The sequence below is a fragment of the Dendrobium catenatum genome, unplaced genomic scaffold, assembly GCF_001605985.2.
Source record: "Dendrobium catenatum unplaced genomic scaffold, ASM160598v2 fragScaff_scaffold_552, whole genome shotgun sequence".
Classification (NCBI taxonomy): domain Eukaryota; kingdom Viridiplantae; phylum Streptophyta; class Magnoliopsida; order Asparagales; family Orchidaceae; genus Dendrobium; species Dendrobium catenatum.
Window position 1 is genome coordinate 243,211 of NW_021319014.1, and position 23,426 is coordinate 266,636.

Genomic DNA, 23,426 nt, shown 5'->3' on the forward strand with positions numbered 1-23,426 from the left:
CGCTCGTGGCGCACCGAAAAACAGCCTATACACACCTTTATTGCGAGTGGTGGGACGGGACCCGGGTGCGACACCTACGACGAGACGGGGTTATTTATAAGTACCTCCGAGCGGGGGGAAAGCAAACTGTATTTTCAAACAGGTACCCTCGAAGACCCCATACATGCATTTATTGCGCATTGTGGGAATAAAGATCACAACCGTGGTGTCTAAGGACACCTACCATACACGTCTTTATTGTGCGTGGTGGGAAGGCCAAGTTTCTCCTAAACGGGGGAGATGCCGGGAAGCTACCAAAATTTCGGGTGAATACGAGATCATACTTGGACTTGATTAAACTCAAAAGGACAAGAACTTGGACTCGAACTTGTGAACCTTGGAACATAATTTGAACTTGATTGAATCATATGCAAGGGAGCTCAAGTTCAAATGAACTAAATGCAAGAGAAATCAAACTTAAATAAACTGTAAAAAAAAACTACACTTGAACTTGAACTCAAGTTGGATTTGATTTGCATATTAAGCATGGCTTGAATATTTGAACTCAAGCAAACACTTGAGTTGGACCACAGGGGACTCAAACGAACGGAAGAGGCTCACTTCGAGCCTGAACTATACTTGGACTCAAATTTGAACTAGATTTTGAACTCAAGTGAGACAAAGTTAAACATTAATTCAAACTTGAATTGAGCATAAACCTAACTCAAATTTAAATGAATTAGCAAGACTTGAGCCAAGTGCATGGGAACTTGAAGATTTTGAACTTGAACCATGCAATATCAAGTGGGTTTTGATAATGAATTATGCTCAGTTTGAATTGAATAATCCATAAGAATTCAAGTCAAACTATGGCACAAAGAATTTGAATGAATCATAAGAGATTTGAACTCGAATGAACAAACCATATAGAACCAATCTCATGACAATGTGGAGTTGGAACCAAGCATGAAGAAGCTCGATATCATGCTTAAAATGAAGTTATGAGTGGTGAGATAGCAACTCCTAATTAAGTGCAAGAGGTACACACTAGACATAATGGTAGATCCCCATGAACAACAACAATTCATATACAATGAATGTAGCACCCTGCAAACCAATGCAAGAAAGATGTGGAAAAGATATCATCCATACTCTTGATGCAAGGAATCTACAATGCAGTGATCTATTAATAACATAAGAGAGTTTATAATAAGTGCAACAAGTCACCTATGAGTGACCACAACTCATGACGGAGAGCTGAGGTGGAATTATACTACACCAATTGTCTTCTGCCGCGAGTAACTTTATTCTCGAGATTCACAATATTATTGGTGAAAGAATTGGGGATCCTTAACTATATTGTAGAACAATTGAAATTCATTCCAAATAGGAGGAATGAATGAGAAATTCGTCTAAGTGAAAAGGATGAATGTGCAGATCCATAGCAAGTGAGGGTGGGCAATGCACAGCAAATGCAAGTACCCACAATCTACCGTGGAAGGCCCCCTATGCATCCAATCTACTGTCTACGAACAAAATGCAACATAATTACACCAAATACGAATGCCTACGAGTGGCACTAGAAGATCCACATTCAGCATGCCAGTTGCAGCCAAAGGGATTCAAAATGCATTGGAAGTAACAACGTGATACATCTAGATGCATTCAAGTAGATGTCAGTATACACTGCATCATGCCCACTGGAGCTAATGATCAATATTTGACAAATGTATTGTCAAAGATTAGTGTAATCTAGTGACCTAAACTCATAATTACAGATGAAAAATATAATGCCATTCAAGTCATCTCAAAAACTGCAACAATTATTTTAGGAATGGGTACATCCCACAACTATATTAGATGGTTCGAAGTATCTTTGATTGCCGCGATTGTTAGTTCAAGACAGTGGCCATCAACTTCGAAATACAAGGCATCGGGTGTTGCCTACAAATTTCTATATGAGTTTTGGGAAGAGAAATCCAGATCAGATCATTATGGAGTGAGTGAATCTCAGTTCGTTCAGGTTCTGAACATCGAGTTGGATAAGATTATTGAGGCTTGCAAGTTTCTTGATGAACAATAGTCGTGCATCCAAGATACTTTCTACACACAAATATTAAAGTACTACAACAAGCGCAAACTTCTACAAGTCATCATAGAAAACCAATTGAATACTCCAAGAATACCCCCCGTGCATGCACCGTACTTTGTATACATATAGGTACAAAAAAGGGTAAGTGCAATCACAAAATCCAAATTGGCCCCGATGAGCATGTTATGAGTACACATGTGACGTCTAGGGATGCTGCACGGGTTAGTAAGTGAATTCAAATATCAATAGGATTCATTCTCAAATAATATTTTACCAATAAGGATGTGGTACGTGTCCTATAACCTACGGTTTTGCCGTCAAATGGCACCGCAGGATAAATGGTTATGACTTGGGGCCCTCTGAACCAAATGATTTTGTCACCAAATGACACCACGAAATACCAGTTATGGACAGAGTCAATACGCTCCTTAGTGAAATCAAATCCTTGAGATATGAATCAATAGGATATAATAGATAGGGTATAAAGCCCTTTATTAGCTAAGGTGGATTTAAATTTATCCCCTTAGGCAAATATCCACCCCAGGTCTACAAGGTCCCCTTGAATGAAGCAACCCATGGCAGCTGACAAGGATCCTTCTGTCAGGTTGGGTCAACTACCTCCTCTGACTAAGTAGACCAGGGACAACGATGGCCCGATATGACAGAATCATGGGATCTTAATCGGGTCCATCATCTATTTCCCCACCATCCGCTTTAAGTGCAAGATGGTGAAATTTTTTATTTTAAATATCAAACCTTGAACCTCCAACATCCAAACCCTTCAAATTCCAAATTTCCAAGCCCATGCTGCTACTATAGTATTATACGTTTGATAATAAGTATCTACAGATATAACGTATTTGATCGACGACTAGCCTTAATTGAAAGTTCTCTCTCATTACCGTGAGGTGTAATTAACTATAGGGGCTTACGCCTATAAGAAACCAGAACTCAGATCATAAAGTCCTTGCAAAATGAGGGCGAAATCTTTGGGTAGTGTCTTATCTACAAACTCATCTGCCTTCCAAAATTTACCCCGGAACTTAATCCGTTAAAACTGCCCCGAACAAAAGAAAAAGCAAGTCGGGTGAGGGCCGGGGCCAAATTTTCGGAGCCCACACTTTCACTTGGGATATAGCAAAAAAGAACATGTTGGAAAATTGTCATAAAGGATATATATGGACCCTCCATGGGTTGATTACCCTATCTAGCTTGATCCATCGAGCGTTGGAACCATCAAAATTACATTGATGTTATCCCCCTCAATGATGACACCTCTCATATCAAACATCCATAGCTCAAGCAAGCCTCAAAGATCCATGACTGTAAGAATCTTCACCTGCATAATGTCCATGTGTTCAATTTATTTGCATCCAGCCAAGATCAGTTCCCCTTTGTCATTATGAATAATCGCTCATAGGCCTTGAGTTGCCTACAATCCTTACTCGATAGGAGTGAAAATTTATCAAGTCAATTAGACTGACAAGTCCTACTTAGACCTCACTACTCATATATTGAACTCGACTAAGGGACTTCAAAAATCACCTCCTTAACAAAGCCAAGTCTTCCTAGACCTCCACAACTCATCCAGGGTACTCACCGACCGATTAGTGATTCTCGCCAACACTCAATCAAAGTTCTTGTTGTGACTACTTGATTGGAGTACTCGCCCTCTCGTGGCTCATCCATCAGATCCTACCTAGCATGCAGTCTAGATTAGTTGCAACAATAGCTACAACACTAAGAAAATTCATAAACTTCTAGTTAGTTTTCTATAGCCTATCATATATTGTCAACATTGGCATACACCTGAAAAATTAAAGATCATTGGTCATTTGTACGCATATAAAATCTAGGGCATAACATGATATCATTCTATGCTTTTTTTCTAATCAGATCTTACTTCATGGGATTTTCCAAAAGCATTTATCTTTAAAATCCCTATAACTTCATTTGACGTACCATTTCGCTCTCTCTAAGGGGTCAATAAGGTCTTTTATAATTCTCATATAATAGTAGAATCTTTGATCTATAATTTCTTGTTTATTTTCTCTCTCTAAACCTCCTTAAACTCAACCTAAACCCATGGTAAGTTCCTATTGTAACTCTATAAATAACATTGGATCTAATCATGCCTTTAAAATTTGGACTTAATCAGTCAAACAGACTAATTCAATCGTGAACCGATCCCCTAGCTTGTGATCTATTCCCAAAATCATTTTCCTGCTGGCCTGCTCCAATATTGATTAATTTATCATTGTTTGATTTTGATCGTATTGTAAAATAAAAGGTTTATATTAAAAAAAAAAGTTAAATTTATAAACTCTAATTTCTAACTCCCAATGTTACGATCGCACCTCCCAAGCCCTTAGCCCGACGGACCAATAGAACTTCATAGTTAGCACTTCACACCCAACATTCTTCAATCCATTTGTGCTTCACAGAACTTTGAACATCGATGCCCCATTCACCCAATCATCCTCGATGCACATTGTTATGTCGTTGGCCCATCCCTCTCTCTAGTTCTATCTCCCACCCATATGCTAGACGATTCAAGCACAAGCAAATTCAGCAGGTTCAATTCCTCTCCAGTTTATTTTTTATTAAGTCATCATTGTGATTCACTGTCCTCTCCTCTCAAAAAAGAAAATCTTAATTAATTTTCATCATCCAAAAAAGAAAATCTTAATTAATTTTCATCATCCAAAAAAGAAAGAAAAAAATATCACTAAATTCTCCCCAATCAATCAAATTAGGCAAAACAAGTTTCAACTTGTAACTCAATTCCTATAGCATTTTCATTGTCATTTCTATCACATTTCCTTTCTTGCATTTCCTTCAATCCAGCAAAGCCTTGAAAGCCCTAAGAGAAAAATCCATCAAGAAATCAAGAAGAAACTGCTTCTCAGACGTCTTTGATTAATTCCCTTCACTTATATCACTCAAAGTAATTCCAAACACCAGCCCTCTAGTCAAACACACCCCAGGGTCAAAAGAATTGATAGCGGAGGATTTTCTAATACAGACCATGACAAACAACCAGCAAACGGAAGAGCAAAAAAAGGGGAATTTTACATACATGCCACAAAATTCAGAAATCGAAACGACAAAAGTGAAACGAGACTTCCGAGTAGAGGAAATACGGCCTCTGGTTTTCGGTTATCTGTTCATCACCTGAAAATACAGTGGGAAAGTATGAGCAGAAACGAGCGTTCCTGGAAAAAGTTGCAGCTCGAGCAGGGTTGGAAGACGAGTACGGAGCAGAGACGCAGGCTTGATAGCGATAAATACTGTTTTTGCTGGATTTGTTATTGCGAGGAGCAGCAATGGATTTGGCAGCGTTGGTGTCGCAGAAGGAGCCGAAAGGAGTGGTCAAGAGGCGCATGGTATGATCGTGTCGGCTTAGAATTCTTGAACCAGTGCTTATCGGCCGTCCACCTTTTGGGCAGCTGAACTGGTCTACTACTACGTTTTTCTTTATTTATTTTAATAAATTAATCATAATAGGATCTCCACCATAAATCATCGTATTTGGAAAAATTATTTTGTATGGACATCGGATCATTCGGAGGTGAATCAGAGCTTGCTACATCACCTGGTACACAGCGGGTACACAGCCGCGGTACACAGCAAAGGGTTGATGTGGCGCGCTCTGTTTCGCTTCTGGACGGCATCCATATCCGCACAGAATAATTTCACTCATATTTGATTGATGCTAATTCATTAAGGTGCTTAAACGTCTAAATAGTTGCATATGATTAAAAGAATCAATATGAAATGTTTGAAGATTTTGATAATAATTTTATAAATGCTAATGAAAAAAATTATAATAAATCCCAAAAAGAATTCTAAATCTAAAATTTTCTGCTAATAAATGTCAATAATCATCACCAACAACTATGATCGTTTGGTTGCCATTGTCTATTCGCTGTCACCCAATTGTCGTCAACTGATTGTCATCACCTTGCTACTATATGTCGATTATCATCACCTTCTGCAGACCAACATTGATATTTGCTATCACCCAACTGTTCTTCCAATGTTGACATCCATTATCACTTTACGACTATCTCTTTGCTCACAATCGTCTGAGGTCAATCAACATTAGCTACCATCATAGCTTAATCGATTGCCTTTGGACACCAACTGACATTAGCATTCATCATCACTTATTATTTTTTCGCTGTTTCTACTATGCTCATACTCATAGAGGAGCAAGCAACCAATCCAAAATTTCCAATGAAATTGTAGCCATCAAGAATGGCCAAATTTCTTTGATTCCTACTTTGATAGGATGGTAAATCAGCTCATATACATTGTGGAAGCTTTCATTTGAAATTGTATAAGTAAACTTATTTAAATTTTGCTTGCTAAGTTTAGGATTATTAAAAAATTCATATTTCAATATTATATTAATAATTTCAGTCACTATCAGTGATACTTCTATCTTTTATTTCATAAATATGCAAATTCATTGCTACTTTTTTCTCTTATTATGATGCTTCAACAAGTTATGTATTGCCGCCTGTCGAATAAATAACAAAAGAAATAATATTCAATGCAACAGACTCACAATTTATAGAAGCTAGTGAAAAGGCTCATAAAAGAAGCAAGTCATGAGTTCGGGACTTACCTTGCTTCAACCTTGAAGGATATTAACATCTTAGTCATTATTATAGTCAAGTAAAACTTCCTTTTAATATATTCCTATTAATTAATGGGAACCCTATTAATAATATTTGAATCATTCAAATCATGTTCAAACCATTTTTAACCCTTGATTGAATATTGTTTGAACCTTATTCCAACTATATTTTAATTATGTTAAACCATTTTTTAATATTGTTTGAATCTTAATCCAACTATATTCGAGCCTTGCTTCAAAACCTATTCAAATCTTAATTGAACCGTCCTCATTTGGATTAATTATTCAGTGCGGACGCAGAACTCTATCCGGAGACCAACTAGAATGTGCCTCATCACCCCTTCACTCGGTACCGCTGACATGACACATTTTGGTTGATCTCTGGACGACGTTCTGAGACCGAACTCGTAACAGAATAATTTCTCCCTAAACGAGGGATCAAATAATCTAAATTTTAACATGATTTGAAGTTGGTTCAAATATATTTGTAGCAAGTAATTTATTGTTCCATATCATTTTTTTTTCAAGTTTTAGAGTGTAAATTATAATTTCAAATATGAATTACTAAATATTTAACATTATTATTATTGAGTGATAATCATAGAAATGAGAAAAAAATTTATGAATATTGATACGGCATCGAAAATTACCTTGATCGGGCACGAATCTCGATGCAAAAAGCTGGTTGGAAACTTCAAGAATCAAATTCGGAAGCACCAGAACTTCGATTTCAGCGAGCCTACAGTCAAACTGAGCGTCTTGGAAATACGAACCCAACGACACCAAGTTCAACCCAATCCGAGCCCAAATGAGTCCGGATCAAGGACCCAAGGCACTGTTGGAAGATTCGAACCGCAATTTGAGTTACCAAACGATCTCTGATTTTAACGAGCTTATACTCGAATCAAGCGGCTCGACGAGAAGAATCCAACGAACCCAAGATCGCCGAGTTCTGACATCATTAAGGCCTCCAAATGTCGACTATGGTCCTCCTTACTTACATCGCCCGCCGACTACTGTCCTCCCTACCAAACGAACATGTCAATAGTGATTCTTTGTATCAACATCATGTAATGTACTCCATAAGATGTACATCAAGCTAAGACCTTCCACCAAGGAAGGGCCTCATTTGTAATCGACTGCAATACTAGTGGATTCATTTAAACAGGGCTAGGCCCCGTGGTTTTTCCCCCTTTTCAGGGGTTTTCCACGTAAAAATCTTGGTGTCTCATAAATGCTAGATCCTTTCTCTTATCTGTTTGCGTGCCGGATTTTCGTACAACGCTAAGACGATAAACTTTGTATTTCTCTACCGTCGCGAATACTCCTGGACGCAACAAATATATATGGTCGATCATCTTCTTGCTAGAAAATTCTCAAGCCTTTTTACACCAGGAATTTAACTTTATTTCTTTAAAGCATAGTTGATTATATTAAAATAAATTTTTGGTATATTTTTCTAATAGGATAAATTGGTGATATATTTAATCAATTATGCAATGGTTATACATTCAAATTTCCCTTTCTTATATTTGCAATTAAATTAGTTTATTTAAATGTCAGAGAAAATAATTAAGAATTTATTTGGAATAATCTTTTTACTGTTTTTAAAAGTAAAATTTTAATAAAAAATTTTTAAATTTTTTTAAAAGTTTTTATGCTAAAAAACTAAAAAAAGTTGTAAAAAAAACCTAAAACCAAGGCATTCTCATGCTCGATCACATTGTCAAGTGTCCTTGCCATGAAGAAGTCAGCATCGTCGCCCAAGGAGAGGAAGAGGAAGGAGGCGGAGGGTTCTGGTGGAATGGACGATGCTGAGACGCCGACCAAGAAGAAGAAGTCCAGCAAGAGTTTGGATTCCGGTGGTTCCTCCTCTTCATCTCCTCCGGCGACAGCTTTGGCTTCTGATGGCGCTTTCTGTAGCTTTCCCATGAGCCGCGTGTGGCGCCTTGTCCGCGGTGAGTGCGGTGTTGCTGCTGCTGCAGAAATTCGCACTACTGCCGATGCCGTATTTATAATCAACAAAGCGTCTGTATGTGTTTCTGCTCCCCTTTCTTCTCTTTGCCAATCATCTTTAGCACCACATCATCGGGTACTAGTAAACTGAGCCACGAACACACTGGGAGAAATGAGGGTTATGAATGATCATGCCCTAGATCTTAGCTTCATCTCTTATTTGCTTCCCTGGTTATAGTTTCTGCATTTAATTGTTCTCTGATGCTAGTTCGTGTGTTTTCTGGAAATCACGTGCTTGTAATTTAACTTATCGAAGTAGATTTATGCGGTATCCATTTTTGATGTATTTTTCCCCCGGTGGTGTAGGAGATGTTCTTGAAACGGCTAACGGAGGATGCTTATACATTTGCTAAGTCGGAAAACAAAAAATATATCTCTTACAGCCACCTTTGTAAGTTGTTTTTTTTGGAAAGATTGAGTTGCAGTGTTTTCATAGTTATGCTTTTTCTTGTTTCCAGAAATTGCGTCTTAATCACTTGCTCTAACTATAGTGCTCTTATTTTCTTTTATGGATGTAGGGCCCTCCTTTTTTGGCCATAAGATATTTGCTCTTGTTTATACTTTTGTTGTTGGGTATGAGTTGTGAGAGCTGAACATGGTTCATTATTTGGATTTTGTTATTATCTTACATGTTCTTTGAAGTTATTCATGTAAGGTATGTTGATTATTCATGCCTGTGCCATAATTTTAAGCATACTTATTATGAAACGGAGAAAAAAACTGAAATTGACCATCCACGCATCTTTGAAAGCAGATGAAGGAATACACGATACAAACCTTTTGTCTAGAATACGTTAAGTGATGCTTGATGCATTGTTATTGTTGATAACTAGAATTACATCGCAGTTGTTGTTATACCTTTGATGATTAGGATATGGACTTAGGCATTAGCTGATTTCCTTTCACATATTTTGTTAGGCCAATAGAAGACAATATAAAGCAATTATCATGGGTTGGTGGAAGGTAACTCGACGCCTAGGAGGCTTGTATATGTGAAATTAATGTTGTTGGAGTGCCTTGCTAGTAGCACTTACGTCGATTTGCTTTGCAAGTACATGTGCAGTAGACTGACATGATGTGCTATGTGCATGTACCGGATGTGTGCTTTAATGAGCGATGTGTTTTCTGGAAACCTTTTGCACATGCTCTAATATCTTAAATGTTATTCAAATGACTCTTAGTCCTTCTAGAATTCTAATCAGTTGTGTCCATTCTATGATGGCTTCCTTTTTTACTTTATCAATTTCCATTTTGTTTATATATATAAAAAGTAAGTTAAAATCCCATTTATTTATAATATCCCAAGTGTAATTCGGATGACTCTTAGGTCCTAGAATTTTGATCAATTGTGTCCATTCTATGATCAGCTTTTGAAATTGGATTAAAGCATTGGAAGCTCAAAATGAGGCTCTAATGGTGGGACCATGATGGAAACATGTTCTAGGAATAGCAAATAGTGGGTGGTAGTATAAACTTTAGCAGTACCATAACAAATAAATATCTTATGAAAGTCATCATACAAATAGAAAAAAACATAAATTATATTTGGTATTCTTTAATAATAAAAGTAGATGTCATTGCTAATTATTCTCTCTTAGTTTCTCTATTGAGAATCCTTCTGATGTTGGCAACCTGTGTCATATCTTGATGTATTCTTAAAATTCTATAAATATCATGGTAGTTGCATCCCCTTTGGGGTTAGTATCCTTTAAAAAATACATAGAACTTGTGTGCCCTAATTCAAGTCATTAGTTTTGATGATTTCACGACTGTTTCACCTTCAAGATGAATGTAAAAGATAAAGTCCAGGAAAAGCTAGAAAATTAAAGGAGTTAGCTTGACTAGTATCAAGCATAGTCATTTGATAGCTCGACTATTGTTGAGTAGAGTCATCATGTGGCCAATGAGTACCAAGCAAAGAAGATCTCGAAGAACTACAATAAAGGACTGAATAGAATGTTTGGAGGCACTTGAAGGCTACACATTATGAACATGTACACTCACATGATAAATTTAGTCATAGGGTCTTTTTTTCCTTGTAGCCTATGTCCATAAATAAGGTTGATGGAAAAGATAATCAGTGATGAAATCTTTATACCATAAATCTTAGGAGTAAAGTGCATATGCTAAGATCCTTCCTCTAACACCCCTCTTTCCTCTTATCTTTCTCTACATCTTGATATATCTCTTTATCATTTTTATCATTTTTATCATTTCCTCTTTCGTTAATATTCCTCTAAATTATTTGAAGTAATTAAAAATGTCAATTTTTAATTAGCATTTTAGGACCAACATTCTCGTGCCTTTCCTGGAATGTCAGAATATGAAGGAATAATGTTATAATAGTTGCTAGACAGATGGAAGGGTTGATAATATAGTCTGCGCAAAATTTGATAAGTCTTCTATTATAATTGGCGAGACACTCATTTCTTTAGATTTTTAGGATCATTATGATGCTTCTAGTGGATTATGATTATATAACACTTGTGGAAATTTCAACCAAGTATGTAGAAGAGAAGTTAGAATAGTGTATCAGAGAAGTTGGTGTGGTGAAAAGTTGATAATTATTGTGGCCTATAAGACAATGTAAATTTCGTGGAATAATTGAGATTGAATGCTAATATGAGATAGTTTGAGTGACAGCTTGTTGTTGCTAGATTCTACAACTCTAATGTAAAAGGTAATGTCTTCGTAATTGGTGTTTATTCTTGCAGTAATTGGAGGCAATGGTATCATTATGTTATTTTGAAGGACTATTTATTATAAAATAAGTAATGTGTCTCGGAGCATATAAATTACAAACAAATAAGAAAATTTATATTCCTTACACCCATTGTTTAAAATTACGCAATATGAGGCTCGCCTTGAGGCCCGCCTCAGCGCAATTTCAGTGAAATACGCCTCGAGGCTTACGCCTCGAACTTTTATTATGAGGCTTACGCCTCATCTTATTCTTATTTAAGTTATGAATTCGCCCCCTGTTGGATGTTGTTATTATTATGCATAACATCTTAATAATCTAGACATATATATATTGGGTCGACTTTGTGTGTTACACCGGCCCAGGAGGGGCTATCTGCTTTACCTGAACCGGTCCCTAGTGGACCAATTTGGGTTTACCACCGCCGGCCCAAGCAAGGAGAGAGAGAGAGAGAGAGAGAGAGAGAGAGAGAGAGAGAAAGAGTAGAGGGATGGGGGGGGGGGGCGGCCGCTCCTTTGGGCCCCACACCTTGAGTAATGCTTGTTTGAAGGGAAAAATTTGAATTAGTGGCTGTTTAGGGAATTTGTAATGCTCCTTTGTCTTTAATTAATGGTTAATGTTAGAATTAGGGTTTGATCTTGAATTTAGGAAGAATTTGAGATCTAGAGTTTGTGTTCTTGGGCTCTAGGCGTGGCTAGAGAATCGGAGAGGTTTTTCTTCCTCTCGAATTGAAGAAACGTGTATCTTTTACTGTTTTCCTGCATCTACTAGTGGAATCCTTGGTTTTCTCCCAGTTTTCTACTGTTTTTCCGAAGAGATCTGCCGTGTGTTGCTGAATTTCTGCTGTAAACAGCAGTTTGTGTGCTGTTTTCTCACCAAATTCGATTAGGTTTGCTTGCGAACTCAAGTATGACCTTAGGGCTACTTGCGATCTCAAGTATTTCCTATCACTTTGATGCAATTACTATCTTTTTTAGGACAGCATGAAGTCTTATATCATCATTGATTTTCCATTCACTTGGGGTTAGAACACCCTTTAGTTGTGCTGGTATATGTAGTTTTATAAAATTGTTATAAATGAAAAATCCTAAGGTTGATAGTAGCTCGGGTCTTCTCATTGTATTGTATGAGGTATTTGAAAATTGAAAAGGTTTTTGATGGATAGGAACCCAAGCTAACTCACTTTTTTTAAAGGTGGACTACATGTTATTATCAGGTAGCTGAAGAATTGACCATTGCTTGCACGTGATTCAACATCTAGCTACCTTTGCATGGAGGACCCTCAACGCATAGACACTTGTTAGTGGCCTTGGCAACTAGCAAGTTTCGACTTTTGAGTATATTTTTGGAGATCATAGGTAGAGGATTTTAAAAGGCAATTATTGATTTTATTGTATGTCCTCTTGTCAAAGTGAAATAAGTGGGATACAATTTTCTCCATGGAAATAGGGACCTAATGGAACTTTGATCAAGAGGATAAATTATATAATGAATAAATGTTCAGTGCTGAAGCAAATTACAGATTGGGCAAATGATACTTGACAATTGATAAACTTAGAGAGTCCATAAAAGAATTTTAATATCCAAATTAGACCTCTTAATACTCTTTCAAAGGGTTTGTTCTTCTTGATTAATAATAATTTCCATCAACATTGATTCTAATTCATGTTAGAGTTTGATGGGGATTTCTCACTGAGCTTGGACTGACAAAGAAGAAATGAGTTTGTGTGGTAGATGAAGAATGATATGGTGGAAGAAGGTGCAACGCCGGATGCATAATAAAGTAGAAGAATCTTTCCTCATAGTGATTTTTTTCAACTGAAAAAATGGAGGAAGTTGTTTAGCACAATGGAGATTTTTTGAATGACATAGTATATATATTTTAGAATAAGTGAATGGTGTTTGGGAAATATTAAGTTTAAACTAGGGCAAACTTGCTATAGATATTTATAATAACATGAGGAAGAAGTATATCTCAGACCATATTCATGGCGGGCAACATAGAAGCATAGCTCATTTGTAGGGAAGGTAATTTAGAGGTTGTAGGAACATAGAAAATACATTGTGTTAGAATATGATGCTTGTTACAGACTTTCTTCGAATCATTTGCTGTTATAGAACAAAATTGCATTTTCTTTTCCGAGAATTTTCAGTAATCAAAATGACTCGAATTTTCTTCTTGGTGAAGAAGTTGAGAGTATAACTGAAAGATGAAGAGGTAAAATAAAACATACTTCAATCTAGAGCTCTTATCATTATTAATTTCAAGTCTGTATCTTTAGCTCAAGCATTTTAGGACACTAATGAAAAAATATATATATTTTTGGTTTCTATTCATTACCTCCAAGAAAAAAGTTAAAGGAAGAGTAATAAAATATGAAAAGGTGTGAGAGGAGCTAAAATACTTTAATTGATCTTACACTTCATTCAAGAAGTCATTTGTTGCCTTTGCACTCTTTGTCAATCCTACAAATTAGAATCTTTTTCTATATTCATGTTAGCTATGTCAGTGTTTTCTTCAAGAAGCTAATGTGGCTTATTGTTAAGTGATTAGATTAAATAAAAACATGGGAAGAATCAATGGCAACCATAACATTAAACATTAATTCTCTAAGATTGTGTTTGTTGTTGTGGAATTAGAGGATTTTTCAGAAATTGAGCTAAAAGTTAAAAGCTTGTAGTTATCTCCCTCGACGACTAATATTAAGTTTGGAGATATGGGATTAATGATTGATTTTAGCGATGACCATTCTTGGTTCTACCTCAAGAATTGATGATTTTAAGATGTAACAGCTTTGTCCTCAGCGTATGCATGACTAGCCAATGGTGAAGACACTTGAGCAAGCGATCAATATGAAGTTGAATGGACTTATGTGGGAGCTTCTGATGGGTTGCTTGGGCATAAAATTAAGTAGAGGTTATGCAAGATGAGGAACTCCTAAAAAAGGAAGAATATAATGAAATATTGTTTTGAAAGGTTCAATACCTTGATCTCCTTGTAAGAATGCTTGTATTAGTGGAAGAATATTGTCACAGAAAAGAACATACTAATCAGGCATTGATGAGGATTATTGTGCTTTCTTATTCTTCATCATCAAAAGCACCAGGAAGAAAGATTTTGCAACTGACATATTGAGGTCATGGAGGAAAAATCATTTGATGATTGAGGCATGATTGCATTTGAATTCTTTTTTATGAGTAAAAATATTTTCGAAGGAAATTAATGTGGGCTTTAATCTTGGACATTAGTTTTAACATCACATACGGTTGACCTCTGTGATATGCACAAATGTATAGTGTTTTTAGGTATCATAATTGTTAGTTTATCATTGATTAGAGGAAATACTCTCGAAGCTGTCAAGACAAAGACCGATAAAAAATATTTAGGAAACTTAAATGCTACATATATTAAGGTATACTAATAGAACAAAGTTAGATTCCTTGTATGCCTATAAACAGGGCTTGTGAGAGAAAGCATGAGTGAAGAAATTCTTGTACCAAGAATTTTAAAAGAATTGCCTGTTTCGAGACCTTACAATTAATAGTCACCTTTTTTATTTCTTTATCTTTTCCTTCTCAATAAAACCTTGATCACTCATATTAGTTTTATTTCATTCATCCTCCTTGCTCGATCACTTAAAGTAACTCTTGGTGTCTATCTCAACTTAGGTATTTCACGACACTAGCAGAAATATTTGTTTTAATTCTATTCGTTAACCTACTTAAAAAAAGAAACCTAAGAAGGGAAATAGAAAATCGAAGGGTTCGAGTGGAGTTGAAATCCTTTAAATGGTCTACTGACATGCCAATTATATTTAGTGTTCTCTTCAGGAAGCTCATGTGGCTCAACATTTGGTGATGTAGACTAAATAGCAACATAAGAATAATTAATGACAACTACAACATTAAACATTATATCTCTTCTACTGTTTAGTTTGTGGTGAAATTATAGGATTTTCATGGGACTCTGCTAGAAGTTGGCAGCTTGAAGTTATGTCCCTCAACAACTAAGAATGAGCTTGGAAACATGTGATCACTGATTGATTTTAATCACGACCATTTAAGTACAACTTAGGAAGTGATGATTTTGAAATTTTTGGACGAAGTGGCTTTGTCCTTGGTATACGCTTCAAGCAAACAACCAATGGTGAAGATGCTCGAGCAAGTGATCTGAAGGAAGTCATAGGGACTTCTTTGGAAGCTTTTGTTGGGGTTCTTAAGCATACAACTTCATGGAAGCCATGCAAGAATTTGAACTCCATACAATGAAAAAACACCTTAAGAAATTCAAAGTCTTTGGCTCCTCGCTTGCAAGAATGCGTGTATTAGAGGAAGAATCTTGTTCATAATTGAGACCAGACTGATCAAGAATTGTTGAAGATTCATGTGCTTTCCTATTTCTCATCTTCAAAATCTCTAAAAGGGAGAAAGATTGTCAGGCTCCATGGCATCAATAATTTGTGATCGTGTCACAGTGTTGAGGATGAAAGAACGATTTGATGATTAAGGCATGGTTACTTTTGAATTTTTTTCAATGAATAAAGTCATTTTCAAAAAGAATTTTTGGGAATTGGCAAGACAAGGTGACATCGGATCGGAGGGGGCTCGACGAATCCACGTCGACGATCCAGTGACGGTCGCCGGACACCACTCCAAGAACTTCTTGGAGGAAGGATCCACCACCTAAGAATCAGTCTTAGGATACAGGAAAACACAAGAGACTAAACTCAAATATTATTCATCTCCAAATCTCCCAATACAAGCATTGTCTACAAGTATATATAGACAAATATTGAAACATAAAAGGCTACACTCAATAAAAGAAAGCAATATTCCTATATAGCCTTATAAAATACTGGAATTAATGTAGCCTGAAGTTTAACAGGTTTTAACAACTCAGCTCCGGCGTCATTCTACCTGGGTTGGAGGAACTTCAGGCTCGTGGAAAGATGTCCGGTTGGCCGCCATAAGGAGGCGGGTTTGGTTGGCTAAATCGGTCTGGGTATTTCCACCTGGTGTCAAATTGCTTACCAATCTTCAATTTCTTAAAGGCAACATAAGCAGATGGAATACCTTTGTTTGGTACTCCAATTCTTGCATCTTCTGCTGCCCCAAGACCAACGACTCCCAGACCAATACAATGCACACTTTCCTTGCATTCTCCTGTGAAGATATGAAGAACATGGTCTCCTTCCTTGAGTTTATTAACACCCCAGCCATCATGAACACATTCAAATGCAGAAATCATGGCATCAACATTTCCAATGTATTCGACACTTCGGTCGACTCCACCATTATTCTTTTCTGCAATGACCTCTTGAATTGGCTTGCTCTTATCATCTTTATCATCTGTGGGTTGCTCCAGATCAAGAACTCCATCGAACATGTCGTCATCATACACGTCGTATACAGGCTCATCATTGAGAGGCAAAGACAACGAGTTCAGCAACGGAGCTTCAAATTCTTCAAAGTTGAACTCGATCGAGAGTGGAGTGGAAGAGATCTTATCATCTGAAAAGCCCTCGTCGTCATCATCGGTCCGTAAGGATTTAGTTGGAATGAAGGATCTTGAATCCATCATGGGAGCATACTTGTCCCATGGTCGGAAGCCATCAACATGTTGGGGAGTGCTTGAGTCTGTCCTTCGCTCAAGCCTTGACAATCGTCGTTTGAGTCGAATAATTTATTGTTGAAGATCTTCTATTTATGTTTGCTGCAACGTTTGTTGAGGCATCTTGCTTCTACTCTTCAAGAACCTACCAAATCTGATCTCGCCTGGGATAGAACTATGTGGAAGAAATTCTTGAACGGCACTCAAATCTTCACGGGAAGAGATCTCTTGAGAACAGAAACTCTCAAAAACAGATTAATCTCTTGTTTTCTTTCGAAATAAAATGCTGCCTCTTGCTCTTGGCGAAGGAGCTTCGTCCGATTCTTGTGCACACAAGAAAACCACCAAAGCCGATTCGCCACCAAAGATCAGGACGGGATGAATGAGACGCCTAGCTGAACTCGTCGGACCTTGGACGACCTCCGACTTGGCTTCTTCCGGCACTGGGAACACTGGGATCTACAGACTGCTGGACTCTGTCTCACCACCTAGAAATATAAACCAAGATACAGCAAACAGAGGACACTCCAAGAAATTGGAGATCAACAACTTTTCTGGTTTCTGTCTTGAAGTATGCCGAATCTTGCAGTTCAGCCCTTTGCGTGACAATCTGCTTGTGATGAAGAAAGAACAATGGAGTAGAAGAAGAACAGCAGGTTGCTGCGGTTAGCTGTTGGCAAGTGATGAGGATTGGGACCCCGGCAACGTCAAGGAGCTGCCGTCGGTGATGCCAGCATTTTGTCAGATCTGATACCAAATGACACCGGATCGGAGGGGGCTCGACGAATCCACGTCGACAATCCAGTGGTGGTCGCCGGACAGCACTCCAAGAACTTCTTGGAGGAAGGATCCACCACCTAAGAATCACTCTTAGGATACAGAAAAACACAAGAGAGTAAACTCAAATATTATTCATCTCCAAATCTCCCAATACAAGCATTGCCTACAAGTATATATAGACAAATATCGAAACATAAAATGCTACACTCAATAAAAGAAAGCAATATTCCTATATAGCCTTATAAAATACTGTAATTAATATAGCCTGAAGTTTAACAGGTTTTAACAACTCAGCTCCGGCGTCACAAGGGCCAAGCCATATTGTTTTAGCATCAAAGGGAATTGATGTGAGCTCTAATCCTCGTCATTAGTTTTAGCATAACATATACCAAAGTATAGATTGTCTAGGTAACATAATTATTATTTCGATGACCCGATTAGGAAAGTAGATGTTTTAGATTTGACTATTGTTAAGAAAGGTAGAGGTAAACCTAAAATGACTTTGTTAGAAAATATTAGAAATGACTTTTTTTATTGGAGTTAAATGAGAATTTGACTCTTAACCGGACACCATGGAGAAAAATGATTCATGTAGCAGATACCACATAGTGGGATAAAGACTTGATGTTGATTTTGATGTCATAGTAAAATAACTTTCCTTACGGTATAGACCAGCCTTACCATAATCCTGTTTCTCTGAACTATTGCACCTATGTCAAGGCTACTGCATGTAGAATGATAAGTTGCATTTCAAGAAATGTTTCCGTTTGAAATATTTTTCAAAGAATAATATTGCCACTTTTATTTAGTTTTGACAGAAGACTGCATTGCAAAATATTTTCTATCTTTAAATCATCCCTTTGAAATACTGATATGGATAAATGAACCAACACCTTCCTATTATTGCATGATCAACTAAGGACTACATTCCACCTGTAACCTCTCTACGTATTTTTATATTTGCAATTTATATTGTTTTATATTAAAGCTATTTTATAGAAATAATCAGCTATTAAAAAATAATGTTTGGATAAAAAAATTATACTATTTTTCTGTTTTTATCAAAAATTACTTCAAAAAATTTATTTTTGAGAAAAAAAGAATGAAAATGATAAAAGAGAAACAACTTTTACAAATTCTGACAACAAAAATATAAAAGCATAAGCTGCCCCCAAACAAATTCTATGAAAGTTCCCCATAGTTCTGGCTAAGATAGCATTGAGTTTGGGTTGGGAATACTAATCATGATATGCAGGTTTTCCAAACTATTGCAGAGTAATTTACAATTTGATCCCCAAATTCGAAAATCTTCATCTTCATTCTCTAATTTAAACATTTTATTGTTCCATAATTTTGTTTTCTCCTCATGAATCCCTCAAACTGCATAAAAATTCATTTGAAAAACTACAGATTTTTTTTTCTTCCAGAATTAAATTTCAATTATCTCAGATAACTACTGCTCTGGTTCACTAACCTGATCATAATTCTTCCAGCATCTACAGTTAACCAAGCGAAAAGATACGAGTTCCTTTCAGGTATCATAAACTGGAGAAATTATTCTGTGCGGATATCTAACGCAGCTCTACATCCGGAGGCGAATCAAGTGCAACCACGTTAGCGGTATCGAGCTGCGGTATAACGAAAGGGTGATGTGGCGTATTCTGATTGGTCTCCGGATGACGTTCGGCATCCTCCGGATGACGTTCGGCATCCGCACAGAATAATTTTTTCATAATAAAAACTGATTACAGAACTGATTTTCCTTACAGTATCATTTACAGTTCTGCTATGTTTTCTTTGCTTTTTTAATGTTCAGATTTCGCTCCTGAGAAGATAAGAGCTGAAGACGCCTTGAAGTCAAGGTCTTTGATTGAAGCAGGAACATAGAAATATGAGGCCAAATCATCTCCTCATAAAAAAAAAAAAAAAAATTTCTTTATGAGTCTCTTATGAGGTAAGGTAAGATAGATTTCCATTAAGAAATTTTCTGTGGATCTCTCATATTTTGATATTTAAATATTTGGCCTGGAAAACGTTAAGGTTCAGTCCAAGCATGTAAGTCTTTGCCGTGGAGAAAAGCTTGGCCTCAGTTTTTAATGCTAATGTGGTCAATTTGATGTCTTAATCATTGATGTTGACATACTACCTTAAAGCTTATGTGACATTTCAAAGGAATATAGGGTTCAAATTGTTAAAAGATTTAATATGTTCATAAATTTGTCTTGCTATTTGGAGCTATATGTTAGTTTGTTATTATTTTTGTGTTTATGCAAATATTAAATTATCATGCTTATTTGTGAAATTATAATATTTATTTCGTTAATTAAAAAAATTAATAATTTTTAAATTCATATGGATATAGTTTGTTTAAATTATTTTAATACAAATTTTATTTAAAAGTGTTGTTGGTTAGTTGTATATATTGCTTAATAAATGTATTTGTTATATGCTCATATTTGCTTATTAATGATTAATTAATATGCTTCTATTTATGTGGGTTGATATTAAGTCAATTTTACAAAAATTAAGAAATTAAAATTTTTAATTTTGGATTGAGCCAAGTATTGAGTAAAAAAAAAGGATGTATTTTGAGTAGGAATAAAAAAAAGGATGTATTTTGAGTAGGATTACTGCTTAATTTGCTTAAACAATATTATGTTAAATGAATATTTATTCTCTAATTAAAGTTACTTTTATTAAAAAAAGTATTTAAATTACTTATAAATGCATAGTAAAAGTTCATTATTTTACATCAAACATAGTCAATATCATGTTGATATAAATTTATTTTAAGTGATTAATCTTTAATTAAATTATCTTAGTTTAGTATATTAAAATTTGATTAATTATTGAGTAATTTTTAATTCCATCTTGTATATATAAACAATGTGAATGAGGAGTTAGGCTTTGTTTGGAGTAGTTTTCGTACTATTTTACAAAATAGTTTTTTAGTTTTTTTTTTTTGAAAAAGAATATTTTGTACTAAAAATCAGTTTAGAAAGTAGTAAGAAAGCTATTTCAAATGAAATATTAACGTGCGAGTCACTATCTTCTTCAACATTCAATTCAACTCTCATTGTCATCCCATCAAGATAGATCAACAGTAACTTATGAAACTATGTCGCCTCAAAGGTTTTGATTATATGAAAAACAATTATTGTAATATGTTATTCAACTTCAAACCTATGATCAATGATTGCAATAATTGATATCAAAGTGAAAATGTGATATGACTTAAAGGCCCCTTTATATTGATTCATTATTTTTTTTTTTTTAATATTTTCTTAATCTTAACATCATAATTGATTTCTCCCACTAAGGGCATGCATAATTACATGCCTTTGGTTGGTTGGCTATTTGGTTGAGAAGGGAAGGGAAAATGATTTCATCTTAGGAAATTAACTAGTATAATTCATAGCCTTTTGACTTTAGGCTAATGTGATTTAAAGTCATTAATATATATTTTTATATATTTTTAAAGTTATATTATCACTCTTATATGTACTAAAATTATATGTATTTAAAATATGATATTTGTAATATATTGGATAATAAATTATTAATTTCTTGACATGTTATGCATAATTTATAACTTTAAATAATTAAATAACTATATTTATGTGTTATGTAAGTACATTTGATATTTTATGTATCTATATTCATATGTATGTTTGTATGTTTATTTTAGAAATAGTTATAAATGTATAATATGCCATAGTTGTTTGTTGTTTTATTGTTTATGCTTATATATTTAAAATGTTTTTTTTATTACATTCTCTTGGGCTACTTCTTTGGACCTTATTAGCGCTATTAATAGACAAAAGTGGTCAAACATTGCTTATAGAATTATCACACCAAATCTTAAATTTTCTACGTGTTTCTACAAAGACATTTTTTACATTCTCCATATTACATAATATCGATCTCCGTCTTATCAAATGAAAAATTCTCGATGGAAAAGGGTGAAAAGCTGTCTGAAGTTTATGGTAGCTTTTTCGGCCTCATGCCCATCGAAAATCATCGGCGGACATTTATGACTATTTGACAATCATTCATTTCGCTGGAAATTCCAATGACAATTGCTAATTTTTTGCCGCTCCGTCCATCACTCTCAAGGAAATCAGAATTCGCTGGAAATATTTTCCAACAGAGAAATTGTCGTCTCATTTTGTTTCCTACGGGGCTTTTACCAACGGAAAAACTTCTGCCAGAAACGTCCAAATCCACCTCAACATCAGGAAATTCTACCGAAAAAATCAACCGATATTAGACGTTTTTCCTTGTAGTGTCTCCATCTCATGAAATGAGAAATTCATTGGATTACACAACATGCATGGGAAATTATATATTTTAACTCATGCCATCAATATATCCCACATTTATTATCCTAAAGTATCACATTTGCACATTTCATTTGAATTAATTTTTAAATCCATCTCAATTTAAAACAACTTTGACTTCTAACTCAATCTAAAATCAAAAATTTTAACCAAGTAAATTTGTCCAATCTACATTCCACCAAGGTGTTGCGGACACGTAACTCCCTTTGATCTATTGGTTTGGAGTTTTAACTATCAACTAAGAAGTCTTAGGCTTCGTTTGCGACGATTTTTTATTGCTTCTTAAAAGCTAAAACTGATTTAAGAAGCAGTAAAAAAATCGTCCTAAATAAAATCTTAAATTCAAATATTACTTATGTGAATTTATCTTAATTATCCTTTAAAAAAAATTTATAGCAGCCGATTGGCCGCAAATGGTAACGCCAATCTGTTCATGGCCGCTTGCTAACTCCTCCGTCGCGCATGGCATTGAAAAACAAGACGCAAAAACGTGCCGTGCTGAGCCTTCTGAGCCCCTTCTTTATTACTTGCTGAACAACCACTTCATCCAGACAAGAAAGCTATTGCCATAATAAATAATAATAATAATAAATACCTTAACCATCAAATATACAGAAACAAAATAAACAAATAATGAAAATTAAAATACTTTTTAAAATAAATATTTTTTTAATATTTTATCAAAGTCATTTTAAAAACATATTTATACACTAATTAAGATGATTATATATATATATATAATTATTTTTTAACTTTTATTTATTGTGTGGGGCAAGCAAAGCATTATGAAGTAGGAGAGTAGATAAACTACAACCATTATAAGGAGGAAGAAATAATATTTAATTGTGATTATGGATTAGAGAGTTTTATAAGTGATTAACATCATACACAATTATGAATATATTTTCTAATTTTTTAAGAAAAATGAATTACACAAAATTATTCAAAATATGATGAAAGTATATAAAAAAAAAGAATTAAAATTTTATTTTCTTATATTGATTTTTTTTCATTAGGATGAGTTTTAAATTTTAATATGAAAAAAATGTAACATAATTTTATTTCCAATTTCTTAAAAAATGAATCACTAGAAATTATGAGATATGAAAATAATTGAGTTACTATAGTAAAATTTTTATTAGGATAAATTCTTAATTTATTTTAAAATAAAATTTGATATTCATATTTAATATTTTTTATTTTAGTATTTGAATATTTTATAAATAATCAAGCTCTATAAATTAAGATATGGGAAGCATGGA

General features: G+C 35.0%; 2 protein-coding genes across 3 annotated transcripts in view; one reads left to right on the forward strand and one right to left on the reverse strand.

Annotated features, from left to right (window-relative positions):
• Window positions 1-5,518, reverse strand: part of LOC110110766 (phosphoglycerate mutase-like protein 1) — a 23,420-nt gene extending 17,902 nt beyond the window's left edge. Inside the window, exon 1 of the mRNA XM_020842390.2 lies at window positions 5,246-5,518. Coding sequence (XP_020698049.1) covers window positions 5,246-5,456 — 211 coding nt within the window. The 5' untranslated portion in view covers window positions 5,457-5,518. The remainder of the gene's footprint in view (window positions 1-5,245) is intronic.
• A 2,893-nt stretch (window positions 5,519-8,411) lies between these two features.
• Window positions 8,412-20,050, forward strand: LOC110110764 (DNA polymerase epsilon subunit 4). 2 transcript variants are annotated; one of them, XM_020842388.2, is made up of 4 exons: window positions 8,413-8,748; window positions 9,039-9,123; window positions 19,318-19,359; window positions 19,641-20,050. In XM_020842388.2, exons 1-4 carry the CDS (start codon window positions 8,458-8,460, stop codon window positions 19,709-19,711), a joined length of 489 nt encoding a protein of 162 aa, XP_020698047.1. In that variant the 5' UTR covers window positions 8,413-8,457; the 3' UTR covers window positions 19,712-20,050. The 2 variants fall into 2 exon arrangements, with proteins under 2 accessions (XP_020698048.1, XP_020698047.1); XM_020842389.2 differs by lacking the exon at window positions 19,318-19,359 and having other exon boundaries at window positions 8,412-8,748.
• The last annotated feature ends 3,376 nt before the right edge of the window (window positions 20,051-23,426 follow it).

Coding starts and splice junctions, on each gene's coding strand:
- LOC110110764 (XM_020842388.2), top strand. CDS start 8,458: ATGAAGAAGTCAGCATCGTCGCCCAAGGAGAGGAAGAGGAAGGAGGCG. Junction 8,749..9,038: donor TTATAATCAACAAAGCGTCT/GTATGTGTTTCT, acceptor CCGGTGGTGTAG/GAGATGTTCTTGAAACGGCT. Junction 19,360..19,640: donor AAGATACGAGTTCCTTTCAG/GTATCATAAACT, acceptor TTTAATGTTCAG/ATTTCGCTCCTGAGAAGATA.